The 21,162-nt window shown below is 43.7% G+C and overlaps 1 protein-coding gene and 1 non-coding gene across 9 annotated transcripts; both read left to right on the top strand.

Annotated features, from left to right (window-relative positions):
* Nucleotides 1–1,639: 1,639 nt before the first annotated feature.
* LOC119055083 (small nucleolar RNA SNORA31) lies at nucleotides 1,640–1,768 on the top strand. The gene has a single exon (XR_005083620.1). It is a non-coding gene; the product is annotated as a small nucleolar RNA SNORA31 (small nucleolar RNA).
* Nucleotides 1,769–8,448: 6,680 nt separating this feature from the next.
* On the top strand, nucleotides 8,449–20,847 carry LAX1 (lymphocyte transmembrane adaptor 1). 8 transcript variants are annotated; one of them, XM_037153164.2, is made up of 7 exons: nucleotides 8,449–8,745; nucleotides 9,794–9,886; nucleotides 10,284–10,466; nucleotides 12,921–13,030; nucleotides 13,421–13,531; nucleotides 14,091–14,176; nucleotides 16,111–20,847. In XM_037153164.2, the coding sequence occupies exons 3-7, from the start codon at nucleotides 10,378–10,380 to the stop codon at nucleotides 16,957–16,959; spliced, it is 1,245 nt and encodes a 414-aa protein (XP_037009059.2). In that variant the 5' UTR covers nucleotides 8,449–8,745; nucleotides 9,794–9,886; nucleotides 10,284–10,377; the 3' UTR covers nucleotides 16,960–20,847. The 8 variants fall into 8 exon arrangements, with proteins under 8 accessions (XP_037009059.2, XP_037009057.2, XP_037009058.2 ...); XM_037153162.2 differs by having other exon boundaries at nucleotides 10,281–10,466; XM_037153163.2 differs by having other exon boundaries at nucleotides 10,277–10,466.
* The last annotated feature ends 315 nt before the right edge of the window (nucleotides 20,848–21,162 follow it).

The raw sequence follows: 21,162 nt of genomic DNA, 5'->3' as shown, positions 1-21,162 counted from the left end.
TCAGCTCTGTCCCCATGTGGTACAAGCTTTGTTCTGCCCTCTTCGGTTAGAATCTGCAGCCAGGGAACTGTGAAGCTGACACTTTTGAAAAATGACCAACTTGGAAGGATAAGAAAGGTGGAATCTTTCTTTTTATTTTCCATTGTAGATTCCCTCCCAATTACCCTTGCCGAAAAGGTATGCGAAACACACACACACACCCCTCTAGAGTCCTTTCTAAAGTGTTGCCCTATACATCACCCTCGTCTTTGTTGGGCCCTAGGTCTGTGCCTCTCTGTGCCAGAAAGGATCTTAAGGACCCACACCTCCTAGCCCCAGTGTGCAGTAAGGCACAGAGAAGAATGAACTTAAAAGTTGCTCTCTGGAAGGGACCAATGTCTCCTAAGATAATTGGTTTAATAGAGTATAAAAGCCAGCTCGGCTCCCTGGGCCTGGGTTACTATATAGAAAAGACCACATTCTTTTCTTTTCCCCTACTCCCCAGTTCTAGAAATGAATACTTTCTTTGCCCTTAGTCTTTAATGGCTTGTGAGTCTCTTTTTTCTCAGTCATTATATATATCCTTTCCCTACAGTCACTAGATCTGTTTGTCACGATCAAGACTGATTGGTTCCCTCCCAAACACACAAGCAGGCCAACTCTGAATTACTCTGGCAAATCCAAAAATGACTGGGTGCCAGTGAGCTGGTGACCAGCTTCTGACCTGGGTCTGTTACAGCATGGTTTTCACATCACTGCAAGCAGGAAATGGATATCCTTCACCAGGAAATACTGTTGAAACCTTGTAAGTAAAACATGCAAACATGTCACTCTTTCTGTGTGACTCATGTCCCTAACATGAACCTAAGCCATGAGAGGTAACTTCCTGCTACATTCACTGACTATAATACTTTTAGCTTTGAAAGGTAGTAACTTCTGGGTTCTGAGCTTTCCCATAACCTGATGTGGAACTACTCACAAGTCTCTACGTCTCTGAGCTTTGTTTCAGACACCTCCCTGTTCTCAGAAGACATACGCAGAAGGGAGCAGCCTCTGAATGTCCCCCACCCCCTGCACTATCTCCGGAGAAGATATGTTAAGTTTCCTTGCTGTGCTAGACCCAGGAATGCTACGTTAAAAAACTGATTTGGGTTTTATAGCTCCCAGTCTTCCTGTGCTGGCCTTATGTAAAGCAAATGTACATGAAAACTTACTTGAAAGAGGAAGTGAGGATGGGGAGGGAAGGGCTAGGAACTAGTGATTGCCCCCAGCCACCCATCAGAGGGAGAACAAAACCCCAAGATTAGAATTCCCACATCTTCCCTACCAAACCTCTGAAGTGCAACTGCTGCTGATCAGGGAGGAGAAAGGGCTTTGAATGATTTTCTGTTCATCCTCTGGTGGAGTAAGACTGTGATGCATGGCAGCCTAGGAGGCAGGAGGCAGGAGGCAGGAGGCACGTGTCCTGCACCCCATCCTGTCTCTTGATTTTTTATCTCCACAGGGAGACAGTCACATAACAGATGATTTTCAGACTGCACTTTGAAGATCTGAAAGCTTTCCTCAGAGTTGCCTCAGAGCCCACAGGTGTTGAACAAAAATGGCTTTTTTAGAAATGTATTTGGCTTTCAGATTAGCTGTAATTTTATTTAAAAAAATACTGCATCCACTGATAGACCTTGAACAATCTAACATTGTTCTTTTGGTTTGCACTAGGATGCGAAAGGAAAAATCCCTGTGCTTTCTGTCTGTCTTTGTGGCAGTCCAGATTGAATGGGGGACTACATCTGCGGCAAAATAAATAAATAAATAATAAAAAATAAAAACATTAAGAGTCCTGGCTGGTGTGGCTCAGTTCATCTCGTAAACTAAAAGGTTTTGGGTTCAATTCTTAGGGCACATGCCTAGGTTGCTGGTTCGATTCCCTGTGGGGGCACTTAGGGGAGGCAACAGATTAATGTTTCTCACATTGATGTTTCTCTCCCTCTCTTTCCCTCCTTCCCCCCTCTCTAAAATCAATAAGCAAGTCCTCGAATGAGGATTAAAAATAATAATAATAAATCCTGGCTGGTGTGGTTCTGGATTGAGCACTAGCCTGCAAACCACATTTCCAGTTAGGGCACATGTCTAGGTTGCAGGCCAGGTTGGGCCCTCAGTAGGGGGAGCATGAGAAGCAACTGCACATTGATGTTTCTCTCCTTCTCTCCTTCCCTTCTCCTCTGTCTAAAAATAAATAAATAAAATATTTAAAATAATAATAATAGCACTGTGACCTAGTAATCTCTGAGATGCTATGATTCTAATTAAGAAATTGAATAATCAGTGCTGAAATGATACAAGCTGGGGTGACAGTGTAACAAAGTTGTGTGAATAAATATGCAAAGAAACCAAACTTGGATCCTATATCAATGTGTCTCATCATAATTCTCAATGTATGTACAGATAATATAGAGTACAATTTAGTAATTACAAGTTAGTCTACTGAGATTATCATTGAGCTATTTCTGCTTTGGAACTTATTGCAGAAAGAGCAGCAGTTTGGGAATGCAGAGCTCTAAGCCACTGGAATGGCATAAAATTAGAGCAGAGAAGCAAGATACCTCACTTGAGCTATGGTAGTAAGAGCTGACCTGGGAATTAGAAGTCCTGTGCTGTAATCCTGACCCTGCTGCTTATTTGCTGTGTGACCTAAGGTTTCTCTAACTCTTAGCACTTTCCATTCTTGCTCTAGTGTCTTAAATTGCTATAAAAAACTACAGTATAGTTGTTCTGAAATATTTTTATTGACTTTGTCAGACATGGTCTCTTGCCCTATGATCTGTATAGTTTTGTTCATTCAGACTTTCTTCAAAGAACTAAACTAACTTGATGTGGAAACTACAGCTATATATAGTAGTGATGCTGCAATAAAATTATTATTATTTTTTTAAGTAAAAAGTGTTGTTGATCCCTGTTGATAAAAAAAAGCATCTCTAGGTTGGGCTTTACTATGTTAGGCATATAGCCTGACAAGAGATAAAGTGACTGCCTATTGTAAAGTAAGGCATCCTTCAGCTTTTGTGTGTATTTTTTAAAGAATAAATATAATCATCCCTACAAAAAAAATAACCATCGGAGAATGTCTAAATAGCATTTCTCTTTCATTGGTTACTCCCATGGAGTATAGCATTACTGCGTGTGCATTAACCCAATAATATACATCATACCGAGACATGTGGAGGCAGGCTTCACTTAAGCTCGGCCACTTAAACCTGAAACAAAGACAAATTGCTCCACAGCCCTGAAAGTACGAGAAATCTGTTTTTGTTTCTTTTCTAAATCAAACCAATGTAGCACCAAACTGGCTAGCACTCACCAAGATCTGTGATGTATTGTTTGCCACTGTAGCTTGTTAGGAACACCTAGATAAGGAAATGATTGAAATAATATTCTATTCACTCCCACGAGAAGGGAACACAGAAAGCCATCTTGACCTGTGTCTTCCCTGATCCAGTCTCATGGCTTGTCTGGTCCCATCCCCAGGCCCTTTGCCCTTGGTGCCTCTTCTGACACCTACTGTGCTGTGACCACCCACCTTTCTCCCTCTGCTGGGAGTTCACCTCCCTCCTGCCAGAGCCCCAGGTCAGAGCCTTTCTGTGTGTGTGGGCTGGTGAGGGACCCCTGTAGATGGAGGGAAGCCTTGAGTTGTAAGCAGGTATTTGGTTATCAGCCCTGCCTGGGGCTCTGCAGCTGCTGAGACTCTAGGGGAGGCTGCCAAACCCAGAACTCCAGAAGGCCAGAGCAGGCATGCTCTGCCCTGCTCCCAGACTTCAGAAAAGGGTTCTCTTACTTCATCAGCAATGCCAGGCCAACAGAGGCTTAGCCCAAGTGGGGAACAGAAACCATCCCCGCTCCTGTCTTGTTTCCAGATTCTTCTCCCTCTTCCCAAGGCCCTTGGGTGAAGTGGGGACAGGGAGCAGAGGAATGAGCAATATTTCTGTAGTGTCTAAATCCCTGTCCTAACCTTGCTTTCTCACAACTTTAATTTCAAAGAAAGGTATGTGCTGCCTTTGTTCTCTGACTTGTCTGGACTGGAGAAGGCCTCCAGGATGCCCAAATGCATGGGGAGGGCGGGGGTTTCCCCACCAGCAAGCCTCTGCTTCCAAACCTTCTAAAACCAAGCCTGGCTGGAGTTCTTTCACCTGGGGCAATTTGGGCTTTTTTTTTTTTTTTTTACTCAGAAATAAAAAAGCCATTGTGAACTCCTCCTGAGGGCAAAAGAAACCTAACACAGGAGCTCAGAGTGTCCTTCAGAGTAAGGAGGATGGGCAAAGCTTGCCTTCTTCCTTTAGCTGATGAGTGCCCAGAGGAAGACTAGACACTGATTCCTTCCTCAATATCTCACCCTTTATGCACTTGGGTCATAAATTCACAGCAGCAACAATCACCTCCAAGGGAACTTCTCAGAGGGCCCAGTTAACTCATGGTCAGGCACCGTGCCAAATGCCAGAGCTACAGTAAACAAAACAGCTCTTGCCCAGAAGAGGTTCAAAGTCTATTAGGGTAGACAGACATTTCAAAAACAAATCCTTGCCACTGAGAAGCACTGTGCGCAAAGCACAGAAAGGCAACAACCCAGTTCTCAGGGGGAGAAGGCTTCCCAGAGATGGTGACACATAAGGGCACTTTTTAAAAAAATAACAATTTTGATTATTTTTAATAAAAATGACACTTGAGGAACTTCCGCCAAGATGGAGGTATAGGTGGATGTGCCGTGCCTTCTCACATAACCAAGTTTAGGGACAACTAAATATTAGCATCAGAAAACACAACCAGAACATGGAAAATTGAACTTTTCGGAAGTCCGTAAACAAATTCTTCAGCCCGACCGGTAAGGGGCGAAATCGGCGTCTGGTGAGGGGTTGCACAGGAGGACTGGTCAGACGGACCCAGGCGCGGAATCCAGACGTGCGAATCCAGACACACGGGTTCCAAACGCAGGATTGGACTTAGTGAGCGACCGAGCAACCCACCAGGTGAGCGACTGCAGAGGAGACAGTGGGGAGGCGGTGCTGCGTGTTGACTGCGGTCGCCCATTTGCGCGAGAGCGGACAGGCGAGGGAGTGGGCGGTTGGACCGGGGCCCAGCGTCCCCGCAGCTAGCAGCGGTAGAGGGTGCCGCCATTTCCCCGCTCTGACCACGCCCCCACATACAGCGTCACAAACCAGCGACCTGGGAGTCCAAGGCGCCGCTTCTCTCACTTAAAGGGCCAGAACAGACCAAAAATGTCGCAAGAAGACCTCCAAGCCCCAGAGATAAATCTAAGCGACGAAGAAATAGCAAAACTCTCAGACACACAGTTTAAAACACTGGTCATCAGGATCCTCATAGATCTGGTTGATTATAGCCACAAATTAGAGAAACATATGAAGGCTAAACTAATGGAAATGAATGGAATTCCACAGAAAAGCAATAGTGATGAAAAGGAAACTGGGACTCAAATCAATGGAGTGGACCAGAAGAAAGCAAATAATGGCCAAACAGAAAAGAGTCAAGGAGCAAGAATTCAAAGAAATGAGGAGAGTTTTAGGAACCTCCAGGACATCTTTAAACGCTCCAATATCCGAATTATAGGGGTACCAGAAGGGGGAAAGGCACAGCCACCAGTGGAAAACTTATTTGAACAAATAATAAAAGAAAATTTCCCCAATCTGGCAAAGGAAATAGACTTCCAAGAAATCCAAGAAGCTCAGAGAGTCCCAAAAAAGTTGGACTCAAGAAGAAACACACCAAGGCACATCATAATTACATTAGCCAAAATTAAAATGAAGGAGAGAATCCTAGAAGCAGCAAGAGCTAAGGGGACAATCACCTACAAAGGAGTCCCCATCAGACTGTCAGCAGATTTCTCAAAAGAGACCTTCCAGGCAAGAAGGGGCTGGAAAGAAATATTCCAAGTCATGAAATCTAAAGACCTACAACCAAGATTGCTCTATCCAGCAAAACTTTCATTTAGAATGGAAGGACAGATAAGGTGCTTCTCAGATAAGATCAAATTCAAGGAGTTCATCATCACCAAGCCCCTATTATATGAAATGTTAAAGGGACTTATCTAAGAAAAAGAAGTTAAAGAAACATGAACAGTGAAAGGACAACAAACTCACAGTTATTAACAACCACACCTAAAATGAAAGCAAACTAAAAGGACAGCTAGATCAGGAGTGGAAACATAGAAATGAAGATCTCAAGGAGGGTTAGCAACAGGGGAGTGGGAGGAGGAGATGGGGGGAGAAGGTACAGAAAATAAGTAGCATAGACAGTAGATAGAAAATAGATGGGGGGCAAGAATAGCATGGGAAATATAGAACCTAAAGGACTTGAGACACATGGACATAAACTAAAGGGGGGTAATGGTGGGGATGGGGGGGCAGGGGGGAGGGGAATGAAGGGGGGAATAGAACAACTGTAACAGCATAATCAAATTAAAAAAATAAAAATAAAAAATAAAAATGACACTTGATCTTTGTAATAATTCAAGCAATAAGTGTGCAAATTGCTTTTTTAGTAACAAAATACCTCAAGCCCCAAACCCACAAATAAATACCTCAAACCCAGAAAACAAAATACGTCAAGCCCCAAAGCCAGTATAAACTCTTAAAATGTGGTTCTATTGAAATTTTACTAGGAAAAAAAAGAAACTGCCATTAAAATGAAGAAATTTGTCATTCGAAGGCCCCAAGTACAAAAGTGACAGTGAGCTGGGTCTGCCTGGAATGTAGAATCCTGCAAGAGGGTGGCCAGCCAAGGCTGACCCACTGCATGAGAACAGGGACCACGGTGTCCATTTTATGTGCAAAGCCAGTGCACAATGTCATGTAATGGGGGACGTCCCATAAATGTGTGCTTAAAGAATAAAGTAGCAGCCTGGTGGGTGCGGTTCTGTTGGTGGGAGCATCATCCTGTAGGCCAAAAGCTTTCTTGCAGGTTTGATTCCTGGTCAGGGAACATACCCAGGCTGTGGGTTCAATCCATGGTCAGGACACCTACAAGAAAGCAACCAATTGATGTTTATTTATCACATTGATGTTTCTCTCCTTCTGTCTCTCTTTTCTCTCTCTCCCTCCCTCTCTCTCTAAAGAGCAATGAAAAAGTGTCCTCAGGTGAGGATTAAAACAAAGAAAAAAGAATAAAGTAGCACACAGGAGGTAGGTAAACTAAGAATCAAAAGAGGAAGGCAAAGGGGCCAGTCCATTAAATATTTATAAAGGAATGAGCCTAATGCATTTTGAGATAATAATATACTAGCAGCCCCCATTTAATGAACGCTTGCATATGCCAAATGCAAGGCCAGGCATTTTTCATTGTAAGCCCAATTACAACAGTTTTATCTAAGTACTATTATTATTGTCATTTTACACCCTAAAAATACAAGAGGGACCTGCCCTACAAGACCTACCTACAAGATCATCCAAGTAATAATTAAAAATCTTAATTCACAGTGATACTCAACACAGTGCTTCTCTTTACAAAGAAGATTCTGAGAGGTTTTTGGTGCTAGTTACTTGTTAAGGTAATGTGTAGCCCCTCCCCCTCAAGAAGCTTTGCTCACTCAGGTGCATAAGCTCTATTAAAAACAAATCTTAATACTGTTACAGAACAAAATTCAACTGAGGCAATGTGAAGATCTAATTGGCTTTATTAAGCGATTCCTGCACCAGGCAGCATCCCGTCCAGCAGATGGAAGGGTGCTCTAAGGGGCTGTACAAAATGAAAGGTTTTTTTTTTTAATAGGAAGAAGGGTGGGGCAGGGGAGTTATTAGCCAAAAAAAAAGGATTACTTTTAAACTAGAACACCTTCTTTTGGAGAAACAAGGGTCTTTTATCGTGTGCATTATTTCTTTTCCTTTGGGGGCGGGGACAGAGACAGGCCACGTGACAGGTTACCTTATAGGTGATTGGCCAGAAAATTCCACTGGTTGATTAAGATATTTCTTGGAGAAGTTGAAACTGCAATTCAATTAAATTAAGTCTAATGTTGATATCATGGGCTTTAGCTCAAGTGACACCATTTTGGGCCTATCGTTTTCTCTTTAACAATACTTTAGAATCATATGTCACATCCAACCCCTAAAATCATTAACGTGGTTAAAGGGAAACACCAGAGCAATTAGTTTAAAACATCTACCCTGTTTCCCAGGAATGAGTAGTTTTCTTTCACTATTACGGTAAATAACTTCAGACCCCTGTTTTGTGTTTTAACTTGGTTTAAATGATTTGCGTACTGTGGGGAGGGAAAACAGCAGAGTGAAAGGGTGCAGCCAGACCTTGGGAACCTGACCTAAGTCTTTGGCCTGGGAACTTCCTTTGAGTGGGCTGTTTCCCTTCACTGTGAGGCAGGAGAGAATCAGAAGATCGGAGGCAAGATTAGTCTGACTCAGGCAGCCTGAGTAGATAAGAGATGGTCACATGCAAGAGGAAGTTCTTCAAAAAATGTTTTTTTTAAGTAGTAGTCAGGGTTCTGAGGTTTGGTTCTATCTGCCTGTCCTGTGTCCTATATATCATCTTTTAAGTTGCCGGTTTACAACGGTCCCCTCTGGGCATCAGTAGCTCAGGACAGGCCTGGGGAGCCTCTCTTCCAATAGTCCCAGCCACAAACTGGAGCCATGGATCTTTTTCCCGTGAGGAGTCCTCATTCTCACTAAGTCCTGATCCAAAGGAAAAGTGAACAGAAACCCAGATTCCAGCTCTAGAACCAACTGCCTCTGAGCCATCTCTGCTTTTTGCCAGGTAAGGCGAATAGGGGGGAGGGGTGACAGTGAGGAGCTGGAATAGCGGGACTGGGGAGAGCCTTAGGGGGTGCCTCCCCTGGGGGCCTGTGAGACCACCCATAGGGCAAGGGCTGACAGCTCCAGAAGAGATGGGAGAGAGGCATGGTGATGGGGCCCTGGCTGCCTTCCTTGCCATTTACCTGGGCATCTATTTCCTTGTGGAGAGTGAAGTCAGAGGCTCTTCTTCACACCCGCATAATAGTCTCAGTGACCCCTTCTCTTTGGACTCTCCTAAGATGCAAATAGATACTTGGAAGATTGGTAAGAGGAAGAGGGTATGAGAGTTAGAAACAATTCTGGAACAATCCTCAAACTTTGGGACTCTTTAGGTAAACAAATGAGATAAACTATTTGGTTTCCGAGACTGGTGTGCAGAAAGCAGGACTGGATCCATCTTCTCCAGAAGAGCCCCAGAGAGAAAAACCACTGAGGGCAGGCCTTTAGGGGATGGGAGAAGAGAGAGGGTAGAAATCGCCTCCAGGGTTCCTGCTAACCCAGCATCAGCTCATTCTGGGGTAATGCCCAGAAGAGAGGTTCTCAAAATGTTGAAACACAGGTTAGCTCCATCAAAATCACATGGGCAACATTTATGAAGACGACCTTTCTACCCTCTGCCCACGACTCAGCATCAGGTATCAGAGATCTGCATTTGTATCTAAAAAGCACCCTCCAGTACTCCTTAGAACTGCTTAGAAAGAAATTATAAACCTGGAGGCTTATAAAACACTAACACCTCAGAAATCCAGGGTGAACAATCACAAATGTCCTGCCACCCTGCCCCTCGTTAATGCCACTCCCCACAGACCACAGGGCACCTGGCTAATCCAGGGAGCAGTGCAGTTGTGTTTTCTTCTACATCATGAAGATCCGGGCAGCATTTCCTGTGCCCTGTGCTTCATTAGCACATTGGTGGTGCTGCTTCCTGTCGTTGACTCTCTGTTTCCATTCTCTCTGCTTTGGGGGTTGGGGAAGATGAGCTTCTCACAGAGCCTCTGGCCTCTTGGCAGTTTCCACCTCTGAGCTCCTGACACTGCCACCAGAAAGCAGAGATGCCGCTTCCGGCTTCCACCTGATTCACCATTCAGGAGCCCCACACCCAGGTAAGCTCTGCCCTCCTTCAGTGGGCATTGTAGCCACATGCAGGTAGAACCAAACCTGTTGTTTTTGTATTTAGGGTCAACTCAGCCTGACATTTCAGGGGTAAATACAAAATAAGGAGTTTGTTGGGGGAAAGAAAATGCTAGAAGGAAAGATTGAAAGTTTAAAAACCAACAGACATTTTTGTCTCTGTGTGAGGGACTTTGGTGAATAAAGCTTTAAGAAGAAGAAATTTTGAGAGTAAAATGTTCTGCATTGGGGAGTGTTTGGAAGACTTGGAGACCAGGAGGATTTCTGTCATTACCTATGGCGGGGAGTGGGGTGGAGGGGTGGTTCCTACCACAAAGAGTTATATGTAAAATACAAACTAATTTTGCCTTTTCTCCTGGGAGTCAGCAGCTTAGGAAAATCCAGGAAAAGTGGCAGCCATGCTGGCTAGCTGACTGTGATTAGAGGCTTACAAGGAGAGGCCGAAACCAGAGTTCCTGTGACAATGGATGTCATCACCCCAACCCTTTCTCAAATCAGAGAGAGGACTTCGGAGCCTGGCACTCTGCAGGTAACTCTCGGCAGGCTGGACAGGTGAGTGGCTCTGGGTGGTGACCTGCACCCTTCCCAAAATTACAGAGGGCCCTGGTCTACCATGGAAGGTTGCCACCCCTCACAACCAGGCTCAGGTCCGCTGAGACCACCAGACTCTAGGCTCAGAGACATTTGCTCAGAACTGCTCAGAGGGAAGGAATAGATGTTGAGGAGAAAAAGGACAGGAAATGTGTGACAGTGCAGAATTTACTTAGAGCCAGCTGCCTGGCCTGGTTGGATTTCTCACCTCTCGCTGGGCCTGATCTCTGTCCTCAATCTTTCCCATCTCAAGTGCCTCCACTGCTCCTCAGAAAAGTACTAGGTCCCACTGTGATGAAAATAAAAGGCTCACTTTTCCCAAAGATGTGTTTTTAGGTCCTAAAAACTTGCTATGAATGAAAAATGTAATCATGGATATGATAAAGATATGTCTTTGGGACATAAAATCTCATAAAACTAATCGCCAATATCAATTGCATGCTCTATCTTTACTTTCAATATCTTCCTAACAAAATTAAAAGTCCATCAGCAGTCAAAACTTTAGGAACACTGGTAAGTATACCTTTCACTGCTATGATAACAGCACAACTCAACGATAATTATTTAAAATCAAAATCACTGTACTTTGGGAAATAAATGTTATTACCATGACAAACACATGTCTCTTGCAGGTGGACAGGAACACTGATGGGGAATGAATTCATAAAGTCAGAACCCTGGATTTCCACTCCCTCCAAAGAAAACAGTTTTTGTATTTATTCATTTGTTTATGAATTCACTCAATCATTTAACAAATATTCATCAGGCCCTTACTATTCCAGGTACCAAATGAACATAATAGACAAGTCCATGACTTCCTGGAGCTTATATTCAAATGGTAGGGTCAGATATAAACAGATAAACAAATGAATGTATAATATAATGTCAGTCATAAACCCTATGAAGAAAAACCAAAGCAGAGTAAGGGAACTGAGAATAAGGTGTTTGAGGAGGTGACATTTCAGAAGAGTCCTGAGTTAAATGAGGAACCCAACCATGCAGACAGCTAGGAGAGAGCAGAAGGTCCGAGATAGGACTGTGCTTTGCATGGGCAGGAACAGCAAGGAATTCTGGCAGTCAAAGTCAGAGGGAAAGTGGGAGGAAAGGAAGTAGGAGGTAGGAAGAGGCCAGAACATGTGATGTGAGGTCCTCACTGGGTTGGGACTATGGATGTTATCCCAGGTGTGATAAGTCATGGAGGGGCACAATCTGATTTACTGTTTAGAGGATCATACTGGCTCATGTGTGAAGATAATATGTTGGGGCTGAGAGTGAAAGCAAAAAGACCGGTTAGGAAGGTTATTGCAAAGGCTGATGTGGAACACGCGGTGGCTTAGGCCAGGTGGCAGCAGTGGAGGGCTGAGAGGTAACTGGGTTTGGGATAGACGCCCAGCATTGAACAACAGAATTTACTGGTTGAGTAGGAGTGGATGTGAAGGAAAGAGAGCAGTCAGGGATGATTTCAGATAGAACTACTGGATGATGGGAAACACCAGAGGAGGGGCAGGCTTATGGGAGGAGAACTGAAGTTATTTCAGACAGATTTGGTTTGAGATACCTGTTAGGCAGCCTTGTGGAAATGCCCAGTATAACGTTGGATAAACAAGACTAGAGAACTCAGGAGAACAAAAACCTTCCCTGGTAGATGACCTGGTTTCTAATATTTGGGGGTGTGCCAGGTGTGCTAGTGGTTCCTTCTGTAATCTCAAATGGTTGCTTGCTGTTAAAACAGGCAATAAAGAGCACTAACCCCATCCCTGCCGGGAAACTGCAAGTGGCATGGAACTTACTCACTGCATTTGTGTTGGTTAAATTCCACAGGACAGAGTGTTGCTCAGAGACCAGCTTCACAAGTTGGGGCTGTGAAGAACACTCAAGAGTACACAAGCTGGACTGTGTCACAGCTGCCACTCCCTAATTGTAAATTGGGTAATCCTTTCCTCCTTGAAAGACAGGGAGCCTAGGTCTGGAACAAGGGTAAGCAAGGGCAAATGAACTTGCTTTTGCAAGTTTGGAGGCCAATGTGATGCAGTGAAAAGAGCATGACCTTTGGGCCCAAACATTCCATCTTTGATCCTTCCCACCTGTGTGATGTTTGATATGTTACTTTACCTGAGTCTAAATCTCAGTTTCTGGGGCCACAACGAGAGAGGCAGGATTGTTCTAAAGATTAAATAAGTTTCACATTTAAAATCCTGGCATCCAATAAGCATTCACACAGGACAGTTCCTTCTCCTGTATCCAATTTCCCTCTGTCCACAAAGAGATGACCCTCTCTCACCACAGCTCACCCCAGCTCAGCCTTTTTTCACCAGGCTCCCACGGCAAATCCTCAGGCTCTAACTCCTGAGGGAAGCATCTTTTGCAACCTCTCCATCCTCCCTGGCGGGGGCATGACACTCAGTTTCCTCACAGAGATAAAGACCAGAGCAGCAGCATCATTTCTGGGTCTGCGGGGCTCCTCACCATCCTCCTAGTCATTGCAGTTCTCTGCATCCTGTGGAACTGGAATAAATGGAAGAAGCGTGAGTCCTCTGTTTGTCCAAAGTTCAGACAGGCTATGACCAACAATCTAGCCTGGCATTTTAAGCCCAGTTTCTTCTCCATGGATAAACTACTGCACCAAGGAGTCCTCTGTTCTTCTCTGACATGCTAGTCATTGTCTCCCTCAAGATCTTAAGCTGTGGATCCAAAAGGCTGAGTGCTGATTGGAGTTCTGTTCTGAAAGTCTTTGTACATTGATCTAGTACCCCTGGGCCCTTGTTTTCTTTCTGCCATTGAGTTCCCTGTTCTTACAGCTCAAATGGAATTTGTCAAGTCTGAAGTGAACTTTTTATGATGCAGGGTGCGGGTGGGGAACACTTTTGGGTACCATGTCATCCCCAAGAAGCCCCACCTCTCTCATTGCCATGCAGGGCGAGATCCTTACCTGCGAGTTACCAACATGTTCTTCCTGACTCTGCTTCGATCCAGTCAACGAGCCAAAAATATTTATGACCTCTTGCCCTGGACACAAGAAGAGCTAGGTAGGTTCCTCTTTCTAATCAATAGTCAAGACATATGGGACTTCTACCCGCAAAATGCAACTCTCACCACCTGGAAGCAACTTTCTCTCAACTTCCAGAACTTTCTGCCTTTCAGTCAGGAAGCATGGAGAACAATGGGATAGATACACTTTAAGATGCTAATCCAGTGGGGAGCCTATAAAGCTCTAAAAAGGGAACAGGGGGTTGTCTGGGTTTGGAATTTGGTTTTTTCCTGATGTTAAGGTAGCAGAGGATGCTGCTACCTTAACAGATGAGTGTGTACAGGGATGAAGAAGGCCTTTCCAAGAAGAACATGGCTGCCAGCATTATAGGCAGGAGGGGTTCACATCAGGAGCTTCCCTCCCAACCCCCCACCCCTGTGCTCATGTTCTCTGGTATTGCAGGGCTGACAATGTTGCCAGGTCTCAGACTGCATCATCCTTATAGCTTTGACCCTCTCAACAGAGAATGCCAGCCCCCAAGCACCACTATGTAGGGAGACTGCAGGCTGAAGCTAGACTGGCTAACTAGCATCAGGATTTGTTCTCTGTCCTTTCAGGGAGACATCATTCGAGGAGTATCCGTATATTCAGTACCGAGAGCCTCTTCTCCAGAAATTCTGACAGACCTTGCTCTGAGCATGTGGTAAGAGTCACACGAAATGACCAGCCCTTTGGGGGAAAATTACTTGTCTGTGGCAGAAGGACTCAGGTGAAAGAGTTGTAGGTCCCAGATCTTGTGTCACTGCAAACAAACAGCATGTCCATTGGCACTCATCCTTATGGGCCTATTAATAAGTCAGAAGATCAGCCTCAGGACCTCCCTACCAGCCATGGATAAGAATTAAATTAAAAAAGATATGAGAAAGTGCTTGGGATTTTAAGAAGGGCACCAGGACCCTGGCTGGTATGGCTCAGTTGGTTAGAACATTTGACTTCAGGTCAGGGCACATACCTAGGTTGGAGGTCTGATACTCTGAGTACGCACGAGAGACAACCGATCAATGTTTCTCTAGCATCAATGTTTCTCTCTCTCTTCTTCTCTCCCTCTTCTCTCTCTAAAAGCAATGAAAAGAAAATGTCCTTGTGTGGGGGTGAAAAAAAAAAAACAGAAGGGCACCAGGGCAGGAGTCCTCCAGGACAGGATGTTAGAACCTCCAAGGGTTCTTTTGACAAAGACATGATACTTATTCAAATCAGTATGGTCCTCTTCAAAGCAATTGCCTCAGGAGAGTCACAGATATCCCAACATTGCTATTGGTCCTCAAAACAGATTTAAAACCCTGTTTTAGGAATTACTTCTGGGGCTTATGTCAAATTATTTTAATTATACTCAACAGCAGAAATAGTCATAGGTCATTGAGCACTATAGCTAGAGTAGGATGTGTTTGATCACAAGGGGACTCCTTTGAGGTTACAAAGAGAGTATTACAACTGATAACAATAGCCCCACTGCCTTCTGCTGTGGCTCTGCCTGGTAGCCCCCATGAAGATCCACACAGCTGGGGCAGAGGCCCAGGGACAACCGAGGGACCGCTTCACTTGTTAAAGAACCAGTCGCTTTGGTTTTATAGTCATCTTGAGTAAATGCAGTCCTGCTGCTGATGGTGATTCTGTTGTTACCCAGCCTCTCTTTACCATGTGGCAACCTCCATGTCACCACCTTTGCTTCCTCCTCCTTCTGTATGTCCCATCTTTGGACTCCACTGACGCGTGGCAGGGAAAAGGAAAGCCCTCCGCCAAGCCTAGTTCCAGGACTTGGTGGGTCCTGAGGGAGTTCTGCATGTAGAGCTTGGATCCCAAACCGACTTCAGTCCACAAATAAAATATGGTTAGCTTAGACTCTGTAGTGTTTGAAGAACATTTGAGCCAGTTGCCAACATTTAAAAATTTTAAAGCTTTCACATTAAAGTCCAGATGCCCACTTTTCTTGAAAATTCAGAAGTTCTGGAAACATTAGACCAGCATCCCTAATGGCCATAATCAGCTGCCTCTTTAATAATAACAACAAATATTTTAGTATTTTCTCTGTGCCAGGAGAAATTCTAAAAACTTCACGCATAGACCCATTTACTCCTCACAGAAACTTTAAAATATAATTATAATAGGCATTATAATTCTCTCCATTTTATAAGTTAGGAAACTAAAGCACAGAGAATTTAGGTAACTTGCCCAGACTCAGGACAGAGTGGTGAGGCCAGGATTTGCACCCTCAGTCTGAGCCTGTCTTTACCCTAATGCCGAGTGCCCTACTGCCCTTCAGTGCGCTCTGAGGTGGCAGGCTCTCTCCAGTTCGCAACATTTCCCTCCACCCCCCATCGAAACCTCACATTGTAACCAAAAAACACTTTCAATTTATCATCACATTTACACGGTTGCTTTCCCTAAACTCAGTCCATTTTGTTCATACTTTCCTACCATCTAAAGCCTTGCACTGAGAGACCCCTGATTGAGAGCTATTCTCCACGATGGAGAACTGAGTGAAGGAACAATCAGATAACAGTCCTGGGTGAGAAGAAGAAAAGCTTTGTCCATGTTTCTGCTTCTATCCTGTCACTGGCTTTCTCTTCTTGCTCATAGCCCTCCCAAGCAGGCAATGTCCTCCGGGTGCACAGGGCCCAGACTCACACTGTGCGAATCTATGACAATGCCACCTGGCCCCAGATGTGTGAGAACCTTACTCCCTCAGCACAGTACGTCAACGTCAGAGCACCTGGAGACCACCCGAGCAACTCTTCAGAGGACTCTATAGATTATGTCAATGTCCCCACAGCAGAAGAGATTGCTGAGACTCTAGCTTCTCCCAACAACCCCCCTGGGAACCTCTTTATGCTTCCAATTGCCCCAGAGCTGGAATTTACTGAGGAAGGAGACAAGGGCTGTATCAATGTCAGTGACTGCACCAGTTTTTGGTCTCTGGGAACTGAGAATAATGATCCACTCAGTGATGAGGAAGGTTCTTCTCAGACCTCAGATGACTATGTCAACATGGCAAAGCTGGATCTTGGGGCTACCCAGGGAAAGCAGCCCTGGGTGTCTTTTCAGTACTCCAGAGATTATGAAAATGTTTCACCAGCAGATCCTAATGGAAGCCAGTGTCAGACAGAAGAAGTGACAACCTCAAACACAAACCACGAAGAGGACAGGACAGATGGTCAAGGGACCCACATTCAATTTGCCATGCAATCAAGGAGGTTCCTGGATTTAGGGGATTACGTGATTTATCAGCCATCTGCACAGAGTGAGGATAGTCAGGTGAAACATGAAGAAGAGATGTCAGATGAGGACTCTAATGACTACAACACTGTGCTTGCTGCCAAGTTGGGAGGCAGGGACTCTGGGCAGGAACCAAACACACAGATACATGGCTCCTTCCTGATTAAGAAAGACCCACCCACCCATCCAGCTGGAAAGCCACACATAGTCTAGCCTGCAGGATCCAGGGGACGGCCCTTGACCATTCTTGTTTCTGTGGATTTATTTGGTTAGGCCAAAAAGAGGCTGAGAAGGAGTAGGGAGCTAAGTGGCTCACAAAAACAGAGGTTTTGGAAAGCCAGGAAAAAAATTATTTTCAAATAGGATACCATTATTTCTCATACTAACCTAAGAATGTTTCCTAAAACTGCAACTTTTACGACTGTTAAGAGATTTTTAAAAAGACATAGAGACAGAGAGAGAAAGAAAGAAAGAAAGAAAGAAAGAAAGAAAGAAAGAAAGAAAGAAAGAAAGAAAGAAAAGAGTACTTCAGTGCACAGTGGAAATATAAAGTAGTCTAAAATTATTATCTTCACTAATACCAGCAAGCTTTAAAGCAAAAATTCAGATTATTTTGTAATCCAGGCAGAGGCCAATAGGAAGGGAGAAGTCAGAGTAGGAGAGGGGGACAGTTTCCACTTTAAAATGAGGATGGACAACCAAAGCTGGAGATGTGGAACAATAGGAACCTCACTCGCTGCTGATGGGATTGCAAAGCATGAGATTCATTTTGGAAAACTACTTGTCAATTTCTCTAAAAATACACTTATATGACCCAGCCATTTCACTATTAGGTATTTACCCAAATGAATTGAAAACTTGTCTTCACACACACAAACCACACATGACTTATAGCAGCTTTATTCACATTTGTCAAAAACTAGAAATAACCCAGATGTCCTTCAACAAGTGAATGGGTAAACTTTGGTATATCTATACAATGACTATCTATACTCAATAGTAAAAAAGAAATGAACTGTCAGTTCATGCAACGACATGGACAAATCTTAAATGCATTTTTCTAAGTTAAAGAAGCTAGACCTAAACCTCTACTTATTGTATGACTCCATTTATACGACATCTGGAAAAGGCAAAACTATAGAGATGAAGAACAGAGTAGTGTTTAGCGAGTTTGAGGAAAGGGGACAGGGAGTTCACTACCAAGAAATTTTTAGGATAATGGAGCTGTTCTATATGGTAATGTGATGGTGCACACATACTCTATGCACCTGTCAAAATGTAAAAAAACAAACTGTATAGCATACAGAGTGACTTTTATTACCTGCAAATTAAAAATATTAACCAGGCTGTCAGGGGAACACATGATGAAATGCAGATCACAATAACTGGATCTGTCTTACAAATATATGATGTAACCTCAGTGAAGAGGGTGAGGAGAAAGAGATGGCCTAATCAACTTTGGAAAATAATGTTTTTACTTGAAACTAAAATGAAGACACAAAGAACTCCAGGAAAGCACTACACTCTAGTTGGTAAATTTGTATTCCACAGGAGTGTAGGTTAGCTACTCTGAAACTACTTCAAGTGTATTACTAAAGTTAAACAAATAAGTAAGTATATTACAGATGAGGATCCACAGGTTTCTTACTGTCAGAGAAAGAAGTAACAAATAAGCAAGTAGCAAAGGCTCCAATTAACTCTGTGGTGCTGGAATAGAGTTGGCAGTACAGTTTGAACTCATGTTTATATATATGAATAGATATAGAAATCAATATAGATGTGTGTATACATAGGTGAATAGTCATACATTTCTTAGCTTTGCCACTAGAAGGCATAGATGTTATGACTCCCCAGTAGCAATGAACACACTTAGCACTCAGAGCTTGACTTCTAAATATAATTTTCCAGTAAACGAAACCAGAGCTCCTTGGAGACAGGACTATTTCTAGGGCTGGAGCAAAGAAAACTAGAAAGGTGGGAAGAAAAAATGAGAGCATGTTCAAAGGAGCCAAATGAAAGAGCTCTCTAAGGCAAAGCTAGAACTATTTGAGAAATAAAAGTAAGTAATTATAAAATAAATTTATAACCCAAAGAATAAAAGAAATATCCATAATTGATATCCATACCAATAGTCAAATAGATAAAATGAGGAAAAAGAATCAGTCTTCCTTACAGATAAATTATAAACAATAAATATAGAAGAAATGAAAGAAAAAGAAAACCACCATTAAGACCACAGAATAATGGCTGGTGGTAAGTCCGGATGAATGTTAAAATTAGTGGGTGACACTTTAGGAGAAATAAAATAGTTTTGTAACCTCAAATACTCTTCCCCCAAATACTACTGTAATAATTTTAACACACATGTCCACAAACTATTTGATACTCCCCCTGGAACTTAATTCCCCTTTCAGTGTGGGCTGGATCTAGTGACAATTTTCTAACAAACAGAATATAGAATGGGGAGAAAAGTAAATTTAGAGTGGAGAAACTTGGCAGACACCATCCTGACCACATGATCAAGGATAACTCACTGGCAGTAAGTCATTTTGCTACTTGACTGAGGAAAAGGGTACTTCACCTCTGTGGTATTCTTTTCAAAAATCTAAAACCCAGTCTTATCATAAGAAAAAAAATCAGAAAACCCAAATTGTATTGTTGTAGACTGCTCTGCCTAGTTTTAGGAATTGTATCTCAATCCCTTGTGGCTAAGGGTGAAAAACAACCTTTGGAATGCCAGCTGCAGGAGACAAAGCTTATCTCTGGTATCAAATCTGCCTCAGTTCCTCCCCCTGCCCCCAAAGCTTGGTCGGAAGTCAATGAAGGGTAAGACCCCTCAAGGTGGGGGGGGGGGCAACCTAAGCCAGACTCAATCACCTGGGAGGCCTTCATGGAAGGACTGGGGCGGGGCGGTGGGGGTGGTGGCTGAGACAGAGAGCAATGGACTCTCGTCCCTGCTTTGACATAGCCCAGGTCCCCATGTTCTCTGGGAGAAGCGCTTCCTGGCTCTAATCTTCTTAAGCCTGAGTACCTGTTGGGGAGAGGTGCAGCTCCTTGCCTTGCTAGAGCATGTCCTGGGGGGAAATCTGGCATCACAAAGACTTCCTGATAAACCTGTGAAATCTGCTCTGCTAAGAGTGCTTTTATTCATATGATAAGGGTCTAAAAGGAAATGAGTATGTCTCCCAAAGTTTCTGCAACTCTCTTCCTGACAGACACTGTCTGATACTAAGCCCTCAGATTTCTTTAAAATGTTATCTACTGTTTATTATTTGCTGCCCTGTATTCCCGTGTATTACAATGCAATAAAAGGCTATGGAGCAGGGGGCTCAGGGCCTTTGTCTCCCCTGAGAAACTGGCCACTGCCTACTCCTAAGCAGATCACATCATGTCTCTGTCATATTCACTTTCATCCATGGCACTCGGGGGGACTCGCGGAGATAGTTGCCCCCACATTGTATGACATCCTACAAATACCAGAGCAGAGCTCTTAAAAGTGCTGTGAAACACAAAGAACAGCTGAGAAATTGTCAGATGGAGGATACTGAGTAAGTGGAGCATGGCACCTTGATTTACTCCTTGGGACAGAAAAAGAACATTAGCAGGAAAAAAAAGTATGGAATTCCCCAAAAGTTACATCTTAGTTCCCAGTAGTATATTAATGTTAGTTTTTCAATTTTGAGGAGTATACCATGGAATGGAAGATGTTAACATTAGGGGAAGATGTGTGAAGGGTATACAGGAACTCTGTACTATCTTTGTAACTCTTCTATAAATGATTTCTAAATAATAATTTTAAAGCATGGATAAAACTGAGAGTAAAGGCAAAAGGATCATCCCACTTAAATAAGTGTGCCTTTGTTTCTTATTCAGCAAAATGGGTGTAATATAAAGCACATGCTTGTGTAATAGTTCTGGGTGTTTGTTTTCTGAATTGTTTTGCTAGCGTACTTGCTCAGTCTCCCCTATCTGCATCCTTTTGCTTGCTGCATCATTAAGTCAAACATACTTTGACTTAAATACAGTTAAGACCTTTGCATTCACCTTGGCCCTTAGTACAGGGACCAAGATAAAGGTAGTTACTGACAATTGTTGACTGATGATGTGGGTTCAGGACACCTATCTGTTGGGGGCTGGGATAAGCCTGAAACAGGCTGATACAATCCGACCTGAAGGTTGCGCCTGAATAACAGGATGCTGCGGTTAGGAGCCATGGAACTCCCCCTCCTGGACATGCGGGTGGCACACCAATCAGTGCCTTGATCACGCGCCCGCCATGCACCCCCCGGCCAATTGCAGGCTAGAGCACGCTTTGAAGCCACCTATCCACTGCACTTCCTCCACTGCCCTCCTCTATATAACTCCCTCCATTTTGAAATAAAATTTGCAGCTTGATCAGAATCCTTTGTCTTGCTG

The sequence above is a fragment of the Artibeus jamaicensis genome, unplaced genomic scaffold (genome assembly GCF_021234435.1).
Source record: "Artibeus jamaicensis isolate MK-2021 breed Jamaican fruit bat unplaced genomic scaffold, CSHL_Jam_final contig_475, whole genome shotgun sequence".
Lineage (NCBI taxonomy): Eukaryota > Metazoa > Chordata > Mammalia > Chiroptera > Phyllostomidae > Artibeus > Artibeus jamaicensis.
Note: the sequence above shows the minus strand (reverse complement) of the source record. Positions and strands in the feature narration are given on the sequence as shown.

Bases quoted from the DNA above. Each gene is read 5' to 3' on its own strand.
- LAX1 (XM_037153164.2), top strand. From the start codon at position 10,378: ATGGATGTCATCACCCCAACCCTTTCTCAAATCAGAGAGAGGACTTCG. The intron at 13,532-14,090 runs GTAGGTTCCTCT...CTGTCCTTTCAG, and splicing joins CTGGACACAAGAAGAGCTAG to GGAGACATCATTCGAGGAGT. The intron at 14,177-16,110 runs GTAAGAGTCACA...TCTTGCTCATAG, and splicing joins GACCTTGCTCTGAGCATGTG to CCCTCCCAAGCAGGCAATGT.